This window comes from Sitodiplosis mosellana, unplaced genomic scaffold (assembly GCF_009176505.1).
Source record: "Sitodiplosis mosellana isolate CC-2019 unplaced genomic scaffold, AAFC_SMos_1.0 Smas_scaffold_6162, whole genome shotgun sequence".
In the NCBI taxonomy this organism is placed as follows: domain Eukaryota; kingdom Metazoa; phylum Arthropoda; class Insecta; order Diptera; family Cecidomyiidae; genus Sitodiplosis; species Sitodiplosis mosellana.
Window position 1 is genome coordinate 2974848 of NW_022601403.1, and position 19133 is coordinate 2993980.

General features: G+C 35.6%; 1 protein-coding gene across 2 annotated transcripts in view; it reads right to left on the reverse strand.

The window, feature by feature from the left end:
- Window positions 1-4301: 4301 nt before the first annotated feature.
- LOC129574412 (sestrin homolog) overlaps window positions 4302-19133 on the reverse strand; it is a 36460-nt gene continuing 21628 nt past the window's right edge. The window contains exons 2-10 of one of the 2 annotated variants that reach the window (XM_055456422.1): window positions 15743-16223; window positions 15414-15682; window positions 7766-7930; window positions 7203-7385; window positions 6816-7050; window positions 6602-6717; window positions 6036-6404; window positions 5593-5703; window positions 4302-5486 (exon numbers count right to left, since the gene is read on the reverse strand). In XM_055456422.1, coding sequence (XP_055312397.1) covers window positions 5400-5486; window positions 5593-5703; window positions 6036-6404; window positions 6602-6717; window positions 6816-7050; window positions 7203-7385; window positions 7766-7930; window positions 15414-15467 — 1320 coding nt within the window. In that variant the 5' untranslated portion in view covers window positions 15468-15682; window positions 15743-16223 and the 3' untranslated portion in view covers window positions 4302-5399. The remainder of the gene's footprint in view (window positions 5487-5592; window positions 5704-6035; window positions 6405-6601; window positions 6718-6815; window positions 7051-7202; window positions 7386-7765; window positions 7931-15413; window positions 15683-15742; window positions 16224-19133) is intronic. The other variant, XM_055456423.1, reaches the window with a different exon arrangement.

Sequence of the window (19133 nt, forward strand, 5' to 3'; positions counted from 1 at the left end):
TAAAGTGGAACCACACTTTCCTAGGAAAAATCCTGGCTACGGCCCTGCGTTACTTAAGTAGCATTGATTTATTTCCTGAAAATCGAACGATTATTGATATATTAGAATTATCCAATTGTGGGTTTATTCAACTAAATATTCCAAAAAATGTTAAAATTATTCATGCACAGTTCAATAAAATAAATTCAATCACAGCTCATACCGAAAGTGTATTACGGGATTTGCAAATAAATAATAATAATTTAACCGATTTAGCACATTTACCACCATTGAGCAACTTAAACTCTTTAGATATGATAGGAAATGCCATCGAATTAATTAATTTCAACAATATTTCACATTTCGAAAATTTGTTGTGGTTATCGATAAATCTAAATCCAAGGCAAAATATTAGTGCAGCCAATATAGAAACAAATTTCCCAAAGCTTAAAACAATGTACATTATATCTCCTGACATGAGTATCGACCAGCAAAAAAGAATTTTATACAATTTAAGACCCCTGATGGTAAGAGTTGCATATCTTGAGCGTAAACCTTGTAGAACCAAATTTTCTTGTGACGCCACCTAGATGGCTTGCGCGGCGCAATGTATTTTAAATTGTTAGCTAAGTTTTTTCAGCTCAGTACAGAACCATTTTTAGCAAAGATACAAAAGCATGCTCGAGGTATGAAGAGTTGTTATTATTACATAGTGTGGCTAATTGAAATTTAATTGTGATCATTGTTCTTTTCCGAAAAAAAAATTTAATTGTTGAAATAGGTATATCAATGACTCCAATAAAGTACTGTTCGCTTGGAACAAAAAAAAATCAACAAAACAACAGTCTTGATTATTCAAGTCTATTATTATCTATAAGCACAACATTCCAATACACATCATTACCGCCGATCGGCTTTTCAGAGCATTTTGAAACGGAATTCTCACGACGATGACTCTCACATCAAAAGTCAAATGGTACCGTAAATAGTATCGAAGAGTAATCAGATCAGGTTGATCAGGTTGATGTACCAAAACCAAGTAAACAATTCTTTCGACGGCTGTCATTTAAGAGACTTAAAAAAGGAAAGGTATGCTAAATTATCATCCGATCATTTCATCGCAATGGGCAATATCAATTATTTCAATTGATATTGGCCATTCGAAAAATCCATTGCACAAAACATAAACCACCAAATCGAGCACAAACACAAACAATCAAAATTTATTTATACTGGTTGATTGAAATATTTTTGAAATCAAAAAATTAGTACAAAAATGTTTAATAATTCCAATGAATATTTTCGTTACTTTTCTGAAAAGATTCGTTTTAATACTTCATGAATACAATTTTAAAACCGTGAGTAAACCATCAAATTCTAACAAAAAAAATCGAGCACGCATAAAACCGATGAATTTTTGAATGCCTGTCAATACATGTATTCGTTGAATAGAAAGAGAGGCAATGATGTGTATTCTTTCGCACACAAAACGATTCGGTGTCTAACAACAAACACACAGCAGCAAATGTGTTTCCATTTTCAAGCAACAAATTTACAGTATGAAATCACTTGGAATTCTATGACAAAATCTTCTGAGCCCAAAGACGAAATTCAAAGAATATATTTTTTTAGTGTGATAAAAGCAAATGAACCGATAGAAAAATTCCGAAAAAGTGAAAAGAAAACTCTTCTAAGTATCTCAATCATAATGGCAATTGCCATTTCTTTAGAAAATCAATGTTATTTGTTTGTCTCTGTTTGTCAAGGACAATTTCTAAGAAAATTTCGTGCACTCATTTCGTCGCTATTAAACATGAAATCATTTAGTTTTTGGCTGCAATTCTCAAGTTTTTATCATAATAAAGGTAATCCAAGCCAAGAATGATGAAGCTTTTTTGCATCCCATCGTCAATTGATGTGGCATTACTATCAAATTTGGTGTTGATTGCTTCTAATGTATGGCCATTTGATTGCAATTTTGCTAACGTTATTTTTTGTGTATTTTCAATCTCATTCAATTTGTTTGAGATTGTCTTTGTAGCAGCAATTTCAACATTGTGCAATTTAATCATGCATTTTTCCAGAAATTTCTTCATATCAATCATTTCGGAGTTGCCTTCAGTCGATTCCGCATCACAATCATCACCATTCTTTCTCTTGTTCCGTTGGCTTCATAAATGATCAATCCAATTTGAAAACTAAATATTCGGTATCGACGCTTTATTTGTAGGAAATTTAAGGGAGACTTAGGAAAACTTGATTTTAAAACCGGGACAGTTCATAGGACAAAAATGTCAGCAAACACTTTTGGAAAAAAAATGCCATAGAAATCATTTTTTCATTACATTTCACCACGTATAGCTATACGATATAGCTCGATTGTTTGTTATTGCAAAATCCAAGTATTCAGTGTTTCACATGTGTCACTGTGTTTCCGTTGCTGACTTAAACGTGTCAATTAAGCTTTTGATTGCCTTATGTTGTGATTTTCTTTTTTGCTTTGCTTGGTATGTGAAAATTTGAACGGAAACTCATACAAAAAAAAAACAAGAAAAAGCTATCACCGTTCCAATTTTTAGTCGGATGATACACTCACTCACTCACTCACTCACTCGCATAAATAGATATGTATGTTTCGTTCGGTCATATGTGGTGGAGAAAATTCATTTTCATTCAGATGCAAATGTGGGGAAATGTCTTTTCCCCTCGCGCATGCGTGATAGATTTCTTTCCTCTTGTCCCCGCGCGCATTTATATGAAAATGAAACCTCTGTTGCCTATGGTTGGACGAAATATACATATGAGCAAGAATTCTTTAACCGGGAATGGATGAAAAAATTTTTTTCTTCAAATATCGCGGTCCTGTGGTCTTTTTTCTTTAATAGTGATCCTAAAGTATCGGCCAATACCATTATCATATGAAGGTAGGCGTTTATAATGTGCCATTTCATCGTGGTTGTGCTTGTGCCTCGTTTTGTGTCAAAATGAGCGAAAATACACATCCGAACAAAAAAGTCAAATTTTGCAATGAATACATCTCTTTCATGTGCATTTGAAGGCATTGAAAGGTGCCGCAAATTCGAATGTAACCTTCCAGTCTAAAATTCCCGAAAGTTTTTTTTTCATGTACACCTTTATCAAGAATAATGACGCTACATTAGTTTTTTAAGAACTTTCTGCCTATTTTCTGGAAAATAAAAAATATTAGTTACTTTATTTGACTAAAACACTTATACGAGCCTTCAGACATGTGTAACGAGCCAGTCTTTGTTACATTGAAAAAATTGAGATCATTTGATGACAGGTTTTTTCTTTGTAAACCAAACCAAAACTAAACACCACAAAGAATGATAACATTCCTATTCTTGTTCTACCCATTTGAATCAATTTGGAGTGTATTATTGCATTTATTTTAGTCGTCGATGCACTATGTAACGATCCAGTCTTTCAAGTGTAACCTTCCAGTCCTTTTTTTATGGGAGAATGTGGAGTCATTTATGACAAATTTCTATTACAAATCGATTCAAAACTAAAAATCATGATAAATTCTCGTATTTCTATTTATTATCAACTGATTTAAATCAAATTCAAATGTGATATTTGACTTATTTAGCCTGAGGAATTCGGTGTAACGAGGCAGTCTTTTTTCTGTAACCTTCCAGTCTGCAAATTTTCAGTCCCCTCATAGAGTGACCCCAAATGATTTTTATGGGGTAATTATGATTTGGTTCATTTCTTTGATCCTTCAGACATCGAACAGACCTTTAGAGTATAAGGATGCTCTGCTGGAGGAACTGGGTTTCAGATAAATGTAAAACAACCTCCAAACACATCGCCAAAATTGTAACCTTCCAATCCAACAAAAAAATGGCTATATCTCAATGGGTGTGAAAGATAAAGAAAAGGTTTGTTGGTACGAAATGTTCGTTTTGTGGCCTAGATTTGCCTCAGCATAAAACTTTAGGTGCTTTCTAGACTAATAGAGGAGATATGAGCATAAATATTTCGGAAAATCGTGCGAATGTAACCTTCCAGTCAGAATTCTTGCTCATATCTATACTACTCATCCCGAGTGGAATTCGACAAGAATAACGACTTCATCCCTGAACTTATTGGAGATAATTTAAAATTTAGTCAAAAATTGCGATTGTATCTCGTCCATCCGGTCGAAATCTTGCGTTTTCAATTTTTTTTTTTATGATACATACGTACTTACCCATAAATGCATTTACTCTCAATCATTGTCTTCCAGTATTTCTCCACAAATGTTTTTCGAATAAAATACAGAAATGTTTTTATCGAAATAAAACTCCATTTAGACGTCAATTCAATTGATTTTCTTGTATTTTCTTTCGCTCATTGATCATTTGTTTGTTTGTTTTTTTTTGGTTCATTTTCTTTGCTTAATTTTATTTTGATGTGTATATATTTTGTTGTTGTAATAATTTGTGATTGTATATACGTATAGACCTATGACTCATTTAAAAAATATATATATATGTATAGATATAGATATTTAAAGTATATATATTTGTTATGTGTTAATGTGGAACATTATTGCAGTAATCATTTTGATTTAAAAAAAAAATATATAAAATGTATGCATTTGATTAAATCGTTCGAACACGTTAGCGATCGCGTTTGCAAAAGTTGACGTACAGAAAAATAAGAGGAAACAAAAAAAGATAATAACGAAAATCTAAATTACATGAACAAAAGCAAATGAAAGATAAAAACGTACGTAAATAAATTGAGAATAAATTTCGTTCATTTAAAAAAATTGTATGTGATAACAAAATCGAGTTGAATTTTTTGTATTCTTCTTCAATGAATGAATCGGTCGTTTATATTTTAACATTCGTTTTTATAACTGACAATTTTGGTGATTTAGTTGGTCACAGTTGATGCGTATCATATAGAAATAAAGAGATGACAATTAACATATTTTATAAATGAGTTTAAAATAGAGACAAAAAAAAGAAAGGAAATTTTACAATTTTTTTCTAGGCATTTTCTTGGCGAACCAACAGATATTGATTAAGAGATGACGTTTGTTAAAAATTTAGTTTTGAAATTAAAATTGATTTCATTTACTTTGCATACAATTTTCCTTGCCATAATCATCCACATTTACATCTAGTTAGACTTCATTTCGAGCCGAATACAAGAAATCTCCATTTGTTCAGTAAAAAAAAGTATTAGAAAGAATGAAACCGGTTGTATGTTGGCTGATATCAAGTCTGCATGGAAAACAATAGATCATCTTTTCTAAATAGATTCCCTGACGACGTCGACGACACATAACAAGTCTCTAAAGAAAACACTTTTACAATCTCTACTACGAATTTAAAATCGGTTATAATTTTATGTGTATATATATAAATGGGATCAATTCAAAGCAGCTGACGGGGCCATTATAATCATGTCATGTATCTCATAATTTCACGCAATGCATACAACAGTTCGGCTTGATTTCGCGCTTCGAGTATCATTAGATTTACGTGAACCTGAAATTAGATGAACAAAACACGTTTTGTTATTGTTTGCCATTTTATAATGACAGTATTGAGCCGAGAGGGAGATAGATAGATAGGCAATCAATTGTTTGCTCACCTTTTCGCTGTGCTTCAGCTCAGTTAAAATACTATCGTAATCTTTTTTCGTTATACGCTCGGGAAAACAGCACGCCGTCTTTATGAACATTTTCAATGATCGCTCCAGCAACTGCTTAGAAGAAGAAAAATTACATTTTTTATCAGGATTTTTATTGAATTTGACGAGTTTTGGTTGTAATTGGATTTTTTTTTTTTAATATTTGGTAAATTTTATATTTTTGGAGAAATTTCTTTTTTTTTCTTGAAATTAGACCTTTAGCCTAAAATCGGAATACAACCACGACTTTATTTGATGTTTTTTTTTTTTTTTTTCTTTCTTGAAAAGATTTGTTTTTTCAAGTCGAATAGTTTTTTTCTTCACTTTTTTTCAACTCACAAAATTCAAACGAAATTTATTCCACATTTTCTTCATTATGATTGTCAATTGCGTTAAAAACCCACCTGATTCACTTCACCATAGTCATAGTCATCGTGTCGAATTCCGTAGATGCACTGAATGTAATTCCAAATGGCACGACGAAATTTCGATGTGTCCACATTGGTTTTGTCGGCCATTGTAAAATAGGTTAAATTGTAGGCACTTCGAAATTTGTCATCAAGTAAATGGCCCACATCGTTGTACAAGCTATTCACTAATGAAAAACCATGATCGTCCCACGAATAGTCTTGTACACGGAATGTACTTGGCACATTTTCGGCACCGCGCCGTGTAAAATCTTGATATGTAAACAATGGATCTTCGATGAAATGATTGATATTTTCCGAGATTTCAACGATTGGCTCTTTGTTGGATTCAACTAATTCGTGGGCCTATGGAGAGTGAGAGAGAGAGAGAGAAGGATAGGGAAATTTTTCAAGGTTATTGAATTGAATTACATAAAACAATTGATTCATGGATGATTTTCCATCTTAAAATGATTTCAATCGCTAGACAAAAAGGACCACAGTAACGCATTTTGTTGTAAAAAAAAAGACATAAAAATTTGCAAAAAATGTCTTTAACTGACCTGCATTTCGACGGTTTTGAAGCGAGCGTTCAGCTCAGTTTCGCTGCATTCGTCCTGCTTCTGTGAAAGTGTGCGCATGCGTTGCATCAAAGCATCAACACTCACTTCTTGTCGACCTGAAATGGAAAATTCGTGTTCATTGAGGAGTTATGAATTTGCACAAAATGAACAAAAAAATAAGCAAAAAAAAGTCGAGTCCAAAAGAAATACGCACCCAAAATCGATGCATTTGAATTGGAACGGAATCCAAAGCCCCAACGGCCCGGCGGTGATGAGTTGCCGCTATCTTTCTTAATGACTTTATTGTATTTTTGACTAGACAATGGGTCCAACTCTTGTGTCAAACCGCATGAAAACACAAATGACGATAATGAGTGAAAATGTGACAGTAGAACTATAGCATGCACTACTTCCGATAGCGACCAACTGTTTGGTCCGGTTTTTAAACGCTGTTTTGAAATGATACAAATAACATTGAATAAATATTAGTCGGTTTTGGTTTTGCTTCCATCATAAATTTGTTGAACATATAACATTTTGATCAAAACCAGACAAAAAAAATGTTTATCTTTTTCGTAATAGAAGCGATGGAATGACAAACCTCAATGTGCTCTTTGTTCAAAAGCCATGGCCGGTGTGCGAGAATTTTGTTGATATCATAAATGGCACGTAATTTGGCTGGGATGTATTCGAGGCCCTTCAACCAATTTGGATCACCGTGCTGTTCGAGGAACTCCTTCTTGTGTAAATTCACTAAATATGTACATTGATGACGTGCCGCAGCCTAAAATTGAAACAACGAATTAGAAACGGAACGAAATGCGGTAAATTTGAACTCTTCCTTGGATAAATTATGTTTTAGATTCCAAATTTTGCTTCTTTTAACTCCAAACAATCATTAAATCTATTTCGAGAATCGCCAGTATTGTGTCAATGGGCACCAGATACTAAACGAATCCATTCCCAATGGGAATTTCCCATTAAGACTTATGTAAAAAAAAATCGCGCGTAATTTGAAAGCAATGAAAAATGAATGGGTGCATTTGGTCTTATGCACTATACTAGCGATGGTCGATCTCTTTTTTTTTCTTTATGGGTTTGTTTAAAATAGAAAATTGTATTGAATATGAAGTAAAATAAAATAAATAAAAAGTGTATACTCACAATAATGGCCAAATAATGTCGATAATCATATGGTAATGGTCCATCACCTTGCATAATGAACGTTTGTATCTTTAAGAAATGTTCTAAATAACTCGGATGATAGCCGATGACCTGTGTGACATGGTCCAGCTCAATTTGATCCATAAAATGCTGCTTCAGCCCGTACTGAAATTGAAGGAAAACGAAATAAAAGTTTGAAAATTTGTCAAAACCCCAAACAAAATGAACGAAATCAATGAGAAAATTGCTTTGTTCAACTAAATAACACATAGATCAGCACACTTAGTGATAAAAATTGACTCATCTTCAACAACAAAAGCTGTGATCATTCTCTTTAATCGTTTATTTCCTTATTATTTGCCATCGTTTGAATCGGATTCAAATTCCAAGTGTTAAGTTAACACTGTTAACTCGATTAAACTGAAAAACGAAGAGAGTATCTCATTGAGAGACTCTCTCAACCAACGACAACCCACAAAAATAACTTATCTAAGCACATTTCTGATGTCTGAGTTAAAATTCCACCAAACAAATGCAATGAACGAAGCAGCCGAGGCGGTCGATTGTCGGACGCGCATGTCATGAGAGCGAGGGATGCGCGCTCAATTGTCAGAATGCGAGAAATTCAAGATGAGCGCGTGAGGCAAAACTCACAGAATGCAACTGGAAATAGCATCGCTAAAAAAAACGTGGCGCGTAACACGGACAGACGCAATATCATTAATATTCATAAAGAAATCATTGCACAGTGTCTGCATATGATAATGAAGAATAAATGATTTTGCATGATGTTAAATAAATTCGCAGTGCTACAACAGCAAGTGGTACGTCAGAGCAAATGGTTTGGCTAAAAATACAATAATTGAGTCAGTTACGCACAATGCCCGCGGAATTCCACCACACAACTTTCGATATATTCATTTTCATTTTGAGATTTTATTGTTCACCGATCGGCTTCTTCTGATGAAGATGTATACAACATCATAAGATGTCGTCATCACCAACAGAACCCTTGAGTCTGTTTGAACTTTGGAAGAACTTTAGTCTTTTTGAAAGGCTCCGCAAAAAGCATTTGAGATTATTTTTTAAAAAGATAGTTTCGAAATCATTTTCAAGACTGTATCAGACTGATACTATCAGTGTCACTGAATGGGAATTTTCAGGGAAATTTGAGTTCGATTGCTCGAAACAAGGGTAACAAAGTAGAAACAAGGAACAACGAGATAGATGGAACTTCATTTAGGAGATACGAGTCGTAGAGCTAATCAATCTGTTGTGAGCGGAGTCCGATTTGAAATGAAAAATAGAAAAAAGAGCGAAAATGGAGAATGCCAAGCCATTAAGAGTTATTCCAATTGTTTTGTTAGTTGGTTCCCCATTTGTGTGAGCACACAATTTATGCACACACTCTACTCAACAACAACAGCAATAACTTCAGCAACATCAGCAGTAGCAACAACTACAACAACAACTAGTGACAAGCGAGAAATTAACATCAAAACAATTGTATCGAATTCAATTACGGAGATATTATTTTCATAAGATAGACGTCGGGCGATTCATGCATCAGTCGATGTGTGTTGTGCGCGTTGCGTTCGCCACATTCAGTCAGATAGTGCGGCAAATATGTGAGATGTGTGCATTTTTAATGTGCATACTAAATAAACAATCAAATATACATAATATGCATATAGAAAATACGATGTGTAAAAACAGCTCGCGAACAAGCAGCAGTCGAAACAAAAAAATAGCGAAAAATAAAGAACAAATAATCGAGAGTGAGTGTGTGAGCGTGAGCGAGCGGTGCCCTGAAAAGTTACAAACTAAAAAGTAAACAACTTAAACCGCTTTTTTTCTATCTCTCTTGTTGTCTTTCGCTTTGCTCGTTTTCTGAATTCAATTTAAGCCGATATACATTAGAATTCTGTGTACAACATGCAAATTTGCGCGAATTACACACAAACACATGAGCGTAAGCGCGCGCGCGCTCGCCACCATTTCGCCGTCAATCCAATTTCACTTGGATTTTATAGAGTCATTGTGCAATTAGAATCTCCGCCACCAAACACCGAACTATCTAAACAGGCAACCAGCACTATCGGCGTGTATCGTTTGGATGAGCATCGTGAGCTACTGAGATAATAATGATTGAAAATAGACAGAAACTATAAGGACGGAGAGCAAGAGTGGGAGAGGGAGAGAGAATGAGAGTGAGATAGAATAAGTACAAATTAAATTATTGAATGTTGCATTAGAAACACGGTCACACGTGCGGCAATAAAATTCATACATATTCGAGCAGTGTGCTGTGCTGTTTAAATAACAGCATCAACGGCCGCAACACATGCGAACGAAACAGAGATTCAAGAGACACATAATAACCAGCAACGATACTTTTTTTTTCTATTGATTAACTGAAATACAATACAGTTTCGGTTCTGTTTAGGCGTAGGCCAATTGGTGGCTTGTGTCACCAACGTAAACTCATATATTCATAAATTAACCAAGATTGAACCATCGAAAATTGGACACGAGAACATAGAAAAAAAACACACAGGTTTTTTTCTCGCTGTTTTGACCAAATTTATCAAAAACCTAACTTGATAGAAACTTTATTGGATTCGAGAAGAAACTCAGCGAAAACAAAATGAAATGCCGCTTGAGAATCTATCAATCCAAATGCTGTTTCCACTTGTTTGCCATCGCTTCTTGACGCTGCTAATCCCATGGTAATTATTTTTAATGTCGATTACGATCGCACGCTATGTATGGCGGTGGAGGCGATTGGATCCTGATTTCGATACAACGCTCTGACTGTTTGTACGAGTCGGTGTTTGCAAAGTATCGACAGAGAGCACTCGATTAATTTATTGATATGGATATGGGCCAACAAGAATATCGTATATTTACACCATTCTGAGGGATTTGAATTGTTTGCAATAAAAAAATGTAATTGATCGCCGAAATTTTACTACGTCTTCTTGGGTAAAGGAAATTCTTTGGGAACGAAATTCTTCGCAATTGAAAGTGTTGAGAGAGAGAGAGAGAGAGAGAGAGAGAGAGAGAGAGAGAGTGGGCGAAAAGAACAGGCAAAGAAAAAAATCAAAGCCAAAGGCAAAAACAAAGGCAAAGGCAAAGGCAAAGGCAAAGGCAAAGGCAAAGTCAAAGGCAAAATCAAAGGCAAAAAGGCAAGAGGCAAGCAGAAGTAGATTGGAAGAATGAAAAAGAGACCAAAATATAAAGAGAAAAACAGAGAGAAAGCGATGACGATATTCCACACGGCTGACCAAAGCTCTCAGCATTTTAACACCGTTTGAATTCTCTCAGTAAGACAATAAGTTATTGTTTTTTGCACATTTTACTGCTTTTTTTAATGTTCTTTTCATTTGCTATCTTCTTTTTCTCACTTCGTTGTTTCATATATCAATAGGAAGTTCAGTGAAGGAATTTGCGGTCTTGTGTGTTGTGCACAGGTGTGTTATGTACATTTATTTTTATTATGTTGTTTATATCTCTCTTGGGTGTGAATAAACAAGCCAATGAGAAAAATGCAAAATCTGTACATGATAGATGCGGTGTACTGTTTTTTCCATTCTTTATATTACGCAGTGCATCGTCGAATCGGCAATTCGGCGATGCACTCTTTCGAAGATTCTTCGGCGAAGAATATGCAGTGGGTCGATTCCACTAGAATCTTTGTGATTGAAAAAAAAAACAAATTCTTTCTTCTAATTTATTTTTATAAATTCATTTTTTTTATTGTCTGTGAATTAAGAAACAACCGAAAAGCCGTTCCAAAGCCAAAACCATTCATTTTAAAATGAAGCGAATAAAAGTAAATCAAGGCAAATGAATTTTCCACTCGATGCAAGTGCAATGACATTGTCATCTGAACTGAAGGCGAAATTCATACGAAGTCTTTGAACTGATGATGAAAAATGTTCAAAAAATTTCATTTCGACGTGTCAAATGGGTGCATTAACCGAAAATCATTTGTTGAGAAACATTTTTTTCCCAAAAACAAACGGTTGAAACTGATTCGGATGACAGTGATAATGATTTGAGTAAACCAAAAAAAAGTTCATTCAAAGTGGAAATTCGAGTATGATTTTCATCTATAGTCACACATGTTGCTCGGATTTTATTGCTAATTTTATTTATAGAAAAAATACATCGAAATGAATTGAGACGTATTTTTAATTGTTTTAAATGGATAACAGAAAATAAAGAGAAATATTCATGAATTTTGATACACCGTTGACAAATGCCGATGGGTTTTTTCACCGATGTGGTTTGCACCATAGCCGCATTTTGTTTTCTTCGATCGAACTCAAAACGGTCATCATGATGGTGCGTGCACTGCACACACACACGCGCGCGATCGGCCTTTAATTGTTTGGGTTGTTCTTATTTGGATAGCAAGCATACAAGTCGCAGATCACGCATCCAACACGTGAATTAGCACCCATTTTCGTTTCATTCGCTCTATTCAAGTTCAAACGCCGCTTGTATTGGCTGATGAACCATAAACATTTTGTCGTCGTTTTTTTTTCGGTTCGAATTTCATTTCAGTACGGCAACGTTATTTTATTGTTATTGTTTTGTGCGTTTATGCATATTATTTTCTTCGGTGTCGTTTCTTTTTGGCTGAACAATTTTTGTCGATAAATTTCATCATTTTATTTGTATGATATACCTATAGCAGAACCAGTTGTTTCATTTTCTAATGACATGTCGATAAAAAACGTTCACAAGTAGTGTTTTCTTCCACTTGGAGAGAATAAAAAAAAAAACGAATTGATCGCATTTGGATGTCGCCCAAATGATCATCTCACATCAGTCGATGAATCACAGCCGGTAATGTGTTGTTTAGAAGAAAAAAAAATTAGTTCTGGGAAGAGGAAAACAATTATCTCTTCTTTTTATTAAGAAGATTGCCTTTTTTTGGAGAAAAAAACAATTCAAGTTTGCGATTTTTTTTGCAGCAGCAGAGAAAACAAAGTATTTTGACGGTGATTGAAAAGAGGCGAGCCGGGACAAAGACGTTTCTTGTTTTTAAATCAAAACACACATCTAAATTGTGTGGTGAACGTTTGCTTCGGGTGTTATAAACCTGAATGGAAAAGAAGATAAATTCAGATTACATAGCTATTTATGGCTGAAACGACAACAAACCCGAATCAAATGACAAAATAAATATCTTACGACTTTCAAGTAGTCAGACACAAACACTCGTACACAACAATTCACTCTATCCAGTTTATTTATATGTTTTTCTTTCTTTCTCGACCGAAAACAAAATCGAATTCGATTTGAGTGACTAGCAGAGCATGGCGCGGCATCCAATTCCGAATATTGATTTTGAATTAGAAATTTAAATGAAATTTGCTTTTGTGTTTTGGCGCGTATATCAAGTTTCAAGAATCAACATTCGACATTAGGTCGCAAAACGTTCCAATGTGTGAATGAGCAGTGAGAGTGCGATGATCAATGCTTGGCGGCCGGCAAATGAAACATTGGAAAAGAGCAAAGGAGTCGAGTGATAGGGAAAAAGAGAGGGAAATGGAGGAGAGACAGACAGAGGGAGAGAGAGAGAGAGGGGGGGGGGGGGGGGGAAAGGGGGTGAGGAGAAGGAGGAGAGAGCGAGAAAGAAAGAGCAAAAAAGAGGGAAAAAGATGGAGATATTGAGAGAGTGAATTGATCTGAAAAATCGAAAGAGAGGAAAACCAAAGACAAACCAATGCGCAGAACGAACGGGTGCAAAAATTTATGTATTTTTGATTGAATTTTGACTTGCTCGAGACAGATTGCAGGAGAGCAAAATGTGACTGATTGAGAATACGTCCAAAAAGCGCATATACAAAACGCATTCTGTTTCAAAGCTTTTTTCGGCTGATTATTTCACCAGATTCCGATATTCAAACCACAACACCGTCAAACACTCAAGACCGTGTATTCAACTTGATACTTTATTTATTTATATTTGGTTCGAGCTCACTCTCACACTCTCGCTCTCTCGCTCGCTCACTTGAAATAAATAAAATTAATTATCTTGTTTACACCACCCAATGAACACATGTAATGCTAAATGTTTGAATTTTGTGCATATTTCAATGTAATGCTAAATGTAGCACTAAAAGTGCAAAAACTGTGCAATTTTTGGACCAATTTAGATAAAATTTTGTTTCTGGGCACAATATGTGTAAGAATTGTGCACGATTTGGGAATAAATCTACTATGCACAATAATTGCACGTGTTTGGCTCATTGGGGCAGTTTCGGGCCAAACGCACACACGCGCTCGCGCGCACTCCGTACATATTTCTCAAATGTTTATATATATACACTCGACCGATCACGCAAATTGTATGCCTATAAATGCCGCTTCTATGCCCCTATATCAATTTCGCCTCTGCTGCGGCTGCTGCTGTGACCGCCGTCGTCGATGTTGCTATTGTTGTTGACAAATCCAATTGTCGGTGTTTCAACATAGTAAATAGTCTGGATTTTTGATATAATTTGTTTGCTATCGGACGGAACTCGACGACGATAAGTGATTGAAGGGAGAGAAATTAGAAAAGTGTAGAATTGAAGAAGTAGAAAAAACATCGGGAAGCAGAAGAGTGGAAGAGTACAGAAGCAGAAGCGTAGTGTAGTGAAATAGAGACGCAGAGACTCAGAGATGCAAAGATGCAAAGATGCAAAGGTACAGAAGATGCAGAACATGAAGAGAATGCAGAGACAGATAGAAACAGATTGATGTGAAGCAACAATGCAATTAAACGAAATATAGGCATGAAGAAAAGCATTTCCCAGCGATTATACGGCTGGTATTTGTGCAATTTTTCAGTTTTCTATCCCTGAATACACTAAGAAAAAGACACGAATAGTCTGGATTTTGGAAGACTCAATACTGCACGAACATCACAAGCCGGTTGATGCCGCGCCTTCAGTTGGTCAACGAATATTCCAACATCCATTTCATGCTTGCAGCAACGTGAGCGCGTAATGGGCAAAAAGCCAAAGTGTTTGAACACCAAGTCCAAAGTGAAAATCTAATTTCTCAAACGAAATCGAAGCAAACGAAAATCAGTTTGATATTCGTAGCATGGCTGTTCGCTTTTGAAACCGATGATTGCATATAGTTGACACCCGGCATAAATCATATTTGAGATTCAAATGCACAAGCAATTCAACATTTAAATCCATAAAAATCTCAGAAAGATTTCTTTTCGATTCAAAAGATCGAATTGGAAGAGTTCGAAATGACTAGGTCGAAAGTTTAACCTGACTAAAAAAAATGACTGAAAATTTCGAAACGATTCAGATCATATGGAAAACAATTTGAATTTAAATGTTTCGAAAGAAGAAAATAGGATGAAATTGAATCAAATGCTACTCTCAATTTGAAATTGAGAGTTTCAAATCAAATTGGCAAGAGCCTCAAATCGAATAATGAACATCAAAACAAAAAGAAGGTTCCGAAAAGTCTATTCATATCAACATGAGCCCAATATACGTTCGAATGATAAAAAGCCGATCGATTTGGTGATGATGACACAGGCCATCATCGCAATGCTTAATCTATGGAATTAAAACATAAAATAGCAAGACTTATAATTCTTTTTTTGTTCTTGAAAAACACTTACATCTTGGCCGATAATGTGTCCCATTTCGGTGTAGCACTCGACAATTGAAAACATTTAAGAAGTAATCACAATGACTTCTGTCGCCGATGAAAAACGGTTTTGGAAAAAAAAACTCTCAGCAATTGAACGGTAAACAATTCACAGCGCGCCTTGAGACGAACGGTCAATGGAGTGAGTGAGAGCAAAAACAAGAGTCTCTATCACAATATATAGATCGCTTATCGGGTAGGTGAATGGTATCACAGTTTTTTGTGCCCGCGTTGTGTTTCCTGACCAAAAAAATCGAGTTCAGTCTAATGAGTCCAAAATGGACAGCTCAATACTGATACTTCGGATGGATATTTCTTGTTGTCTATCGCTGCTTCGATATCGTCTTCTCGGTCCCCGAAAATTCAGAGCGTCGTTGTCCGTCTGTCAAATCGATTTGGCGATTGCGTTATATTCGCTTGGTATTTGCTTTGTCCCCAAAACAAAGTGTCCAAAGTAACACACCAGCCCGCAACAGAATACAATCCCGTTTACACAATTTAAAAAAAAAACGATGACAAAAATCGATGCACACGAATTTTTATAAACTTGCGTTTAGTTCGTTGGCCGGCTTCTTCGGCTTGTTTTTTTTTCTTCTTCTTCTTCTTCTGTTGCTCAATTTAATTCCGTTTTCGCATTTAGAAAACACAAAAATTATGCTTGTTGCGCTTTTGCAGTGTTCGTTAGGTTGTTTTGCTTTGATGCATACACCAACTGGTCAAATAATTTATGCTTTTTATGACTGTAAATTGTAATACTTCATTCGCTTGCATTTGACGCACTCTGCAACATATCGCCCGAAAAGAAAGAGAATGAAAAGAGAAGAGAGAAAAAAATACACAAATGAAAAATACTAGAATAGGTTTAGCGAAAAAAAATACACACAGAGAGAGAGTGACTAAAATTATAGCGAGACAGAAAGAGGGATCTAACATCTGATGCAACTTGCATTCTAGCATTTGCGTAGCGGAAAAGAACACCAATCAACGGGATGTTGTGGAATTAGATGCAAGGCGAAGAGAGACCTTTTGCAACACGATGCATACGATTTGCAGTGGAACTTGAAGCTTGGATGTGACATTTTGGACTTGGTATCTAGATAAGATGAGATTTGAATCTATGCCATCTATTTGGATTTTAAAATAAATCTATTTTGATTTCGAACGACACTGACGAAGTTCACAATAATTCAAATCTCATTCTTCATCAAAACCTCATTTTATCATTCATCTGTTGTTGTTTTTTTTTCAGCATTTTTTCAATTTTCGTCACTTTCATCAAGTTTTCCCATGATTTTCGATCTGATTCGTCTGAAGAGTTTTTTTTTCTACAAAAATTTAATTTCGAATCTCAAATATTCACTATTACATGAAGAAAATTAATGAAGACAGTTTCGGTCACTTCCAAGAAGCTCTTCATTTGCATCGTTTGGTCGCACGTGCTTCAAAAAGTCTTTCCACGTTTCCACATATTCGTCTCTTCTTGAATTTTTTCATCCTCTCTTTTTGTCGCGTATACTTAAATTTCAAAAAAAAAAAAATTGATATCGTATCGTTATTTTTAAATCTAGTGTGTGATTAAATATTTATATGAGATGGGTGTATGTGCTGTGATGTGTAATGTTGATGTTTTTGTTCGTACAAATGTTGATAGTGCGGAAAGAGAAACGTGAACGAATCCAAAAGTAGAAAGCAGTTTCATGTAATGGCTCTTTTTCAGCGGTCCGATAATATGTGTGTGCGGCAGTGGCAGTGGCAGTGGCGTTGGTGATGATGATTTATGATTTGTTGTTCTAGCATTTCGAATGCGTGTTGACCAATTTTCCGTAATTAAAATGCTTGAAATGTGGGATATATTGAACCATTTTTTTCTTCGAACGCTCTCCCATTTGCCTCCTCCCTCCTCTCACTCGCACTCTTGCACTCTCACTCGCCTCCTCTCGCTCTGTTTTCATTTGATTTTCCGAGTAGTTCGACTTGAAGCAACAACAACAACAAAAATGAACCTTTTCGAAGTAGTTCGACCAAAATGAAATGTGTAATCTGATGGAAACGGTCGGTAATTATGCGCAAATCAACGCTATTAATCTACATTCAAAATGAGCATCGTTCTCTTGGCTCTCGATCGACGTTTGGTTGGTTTTTCTATAGAATTGGCCGATTTTCTATCTCCCTCTCCGATCTATTGCTCTCTCTCTCTCTCCCTCATTCTCTCTTGATGAAATTCACAAAATCGTTGAAAAACACATTGAAAGCAGCATCGAAATGAAACAGTTTCAACTGTGACACAACATTAAAATGATGTGTTTCTCTTCCGCTCTCTCTCTCTCTTCGTTTGTGTCGGAAAAACGAACTAAACAAAAAAAAATTGCACATTCAGTGCGGCAATTTACCGTGGATTGTCAGCGACCGCGTCCAGTCGACATTTCAATTTATGATAATTGATTTTTTAATTTAACGGATATCACAACGCGCCGAGGCCTGAGCCGATTTGTGTAACACACAGCACAGCACAGAAATTGCGCAAGGTTTTCTTACAAACGAATGAACGAATGAAAAAAAAGAGAACCGTTCATTGGTTCGCTCTTGAGCTGATGAGCAGCGAGTACTGAACAGACACACGCAGCAGCAGCAGCAGCCGCCGCAGTAGCAGTCGAAGCGACAGTAGAGCGAGAGAGAGAGAGAGAGATAGAAAAAAATGAATAAAATTCACCGAGAACTAAAAATAAATTAAAACCACTTAAATCAATTATGCATGTGAATGTTGTTGACAAATAACCAATTTGCTTGGTCAATGGCTCTCATTTCTCTATATAGAATTTGTTATATATACTCTTTTTTTCTTCGTTTCGTTTCGCTCTCGTTCGTTGTATGTTTTTCTGCCTCGACTATTGTTATTCGCTCGCTTGCTCTCTCTCTCTCTCACTTGGTTCGGTTCGTTCGCATTTTCAAGTGCATTTTTGCGTTTGTGCGCGAAACACAAAGGGAGACAGAGCGAAAACAGTAACTTTTACACCGGTAGACGAATGGCCGATTCAATTTCGTTTCGTAAAACGAACCATGAATTTTGGCTTGGATTAACTGTAACGATCAATGGTCATTTGTTGCAAGCTTCTCACACACATATGCGATCCTCTATGTCGCTTGCACTCCCTTCAATCTGTTATCAATAAGTGGCTGATGTGCAATGTGCAACATGGTAACAATTTTCAACCCAATTTCGACCCAATTGAGTGAGTTCAGATCGCAAGCAGAAAAAAAAATACGCCTTGCCAAATCACAACACCATTTTGTCTAGTGTACACTTTTGTAACGATCAAATTCACTATGCACTTATGATCGTTACGCGATGAGCGCGCACGTACGTGATTTTGTGTGCGTGTTTGCGCGCGTTTGTTTGTTTTTGTTTTTGTTTCTGTTTCTGTTTTTGATGCTATTTCAAATGGTTTCGCTTATCTGAGATAGTTGAACTTTAAATAGGCAACACCGAGAGGAATATCAAGTCAAATTGTGTACACTAACAAAAATGTGCACAAATGTTTTGAATTGCCGTTTTATTGTTTCTATCGCTCCCTTTTTCGACCGTGTGTACGATGTTTGCTGTTGTTTCTCCTTTCTTCTTTCTTGTCGCAATTTTTTTTCTTCATTTTTGTCGTTTCGATCGTTCTCTTCCATACACACACTTTGCTCGAAG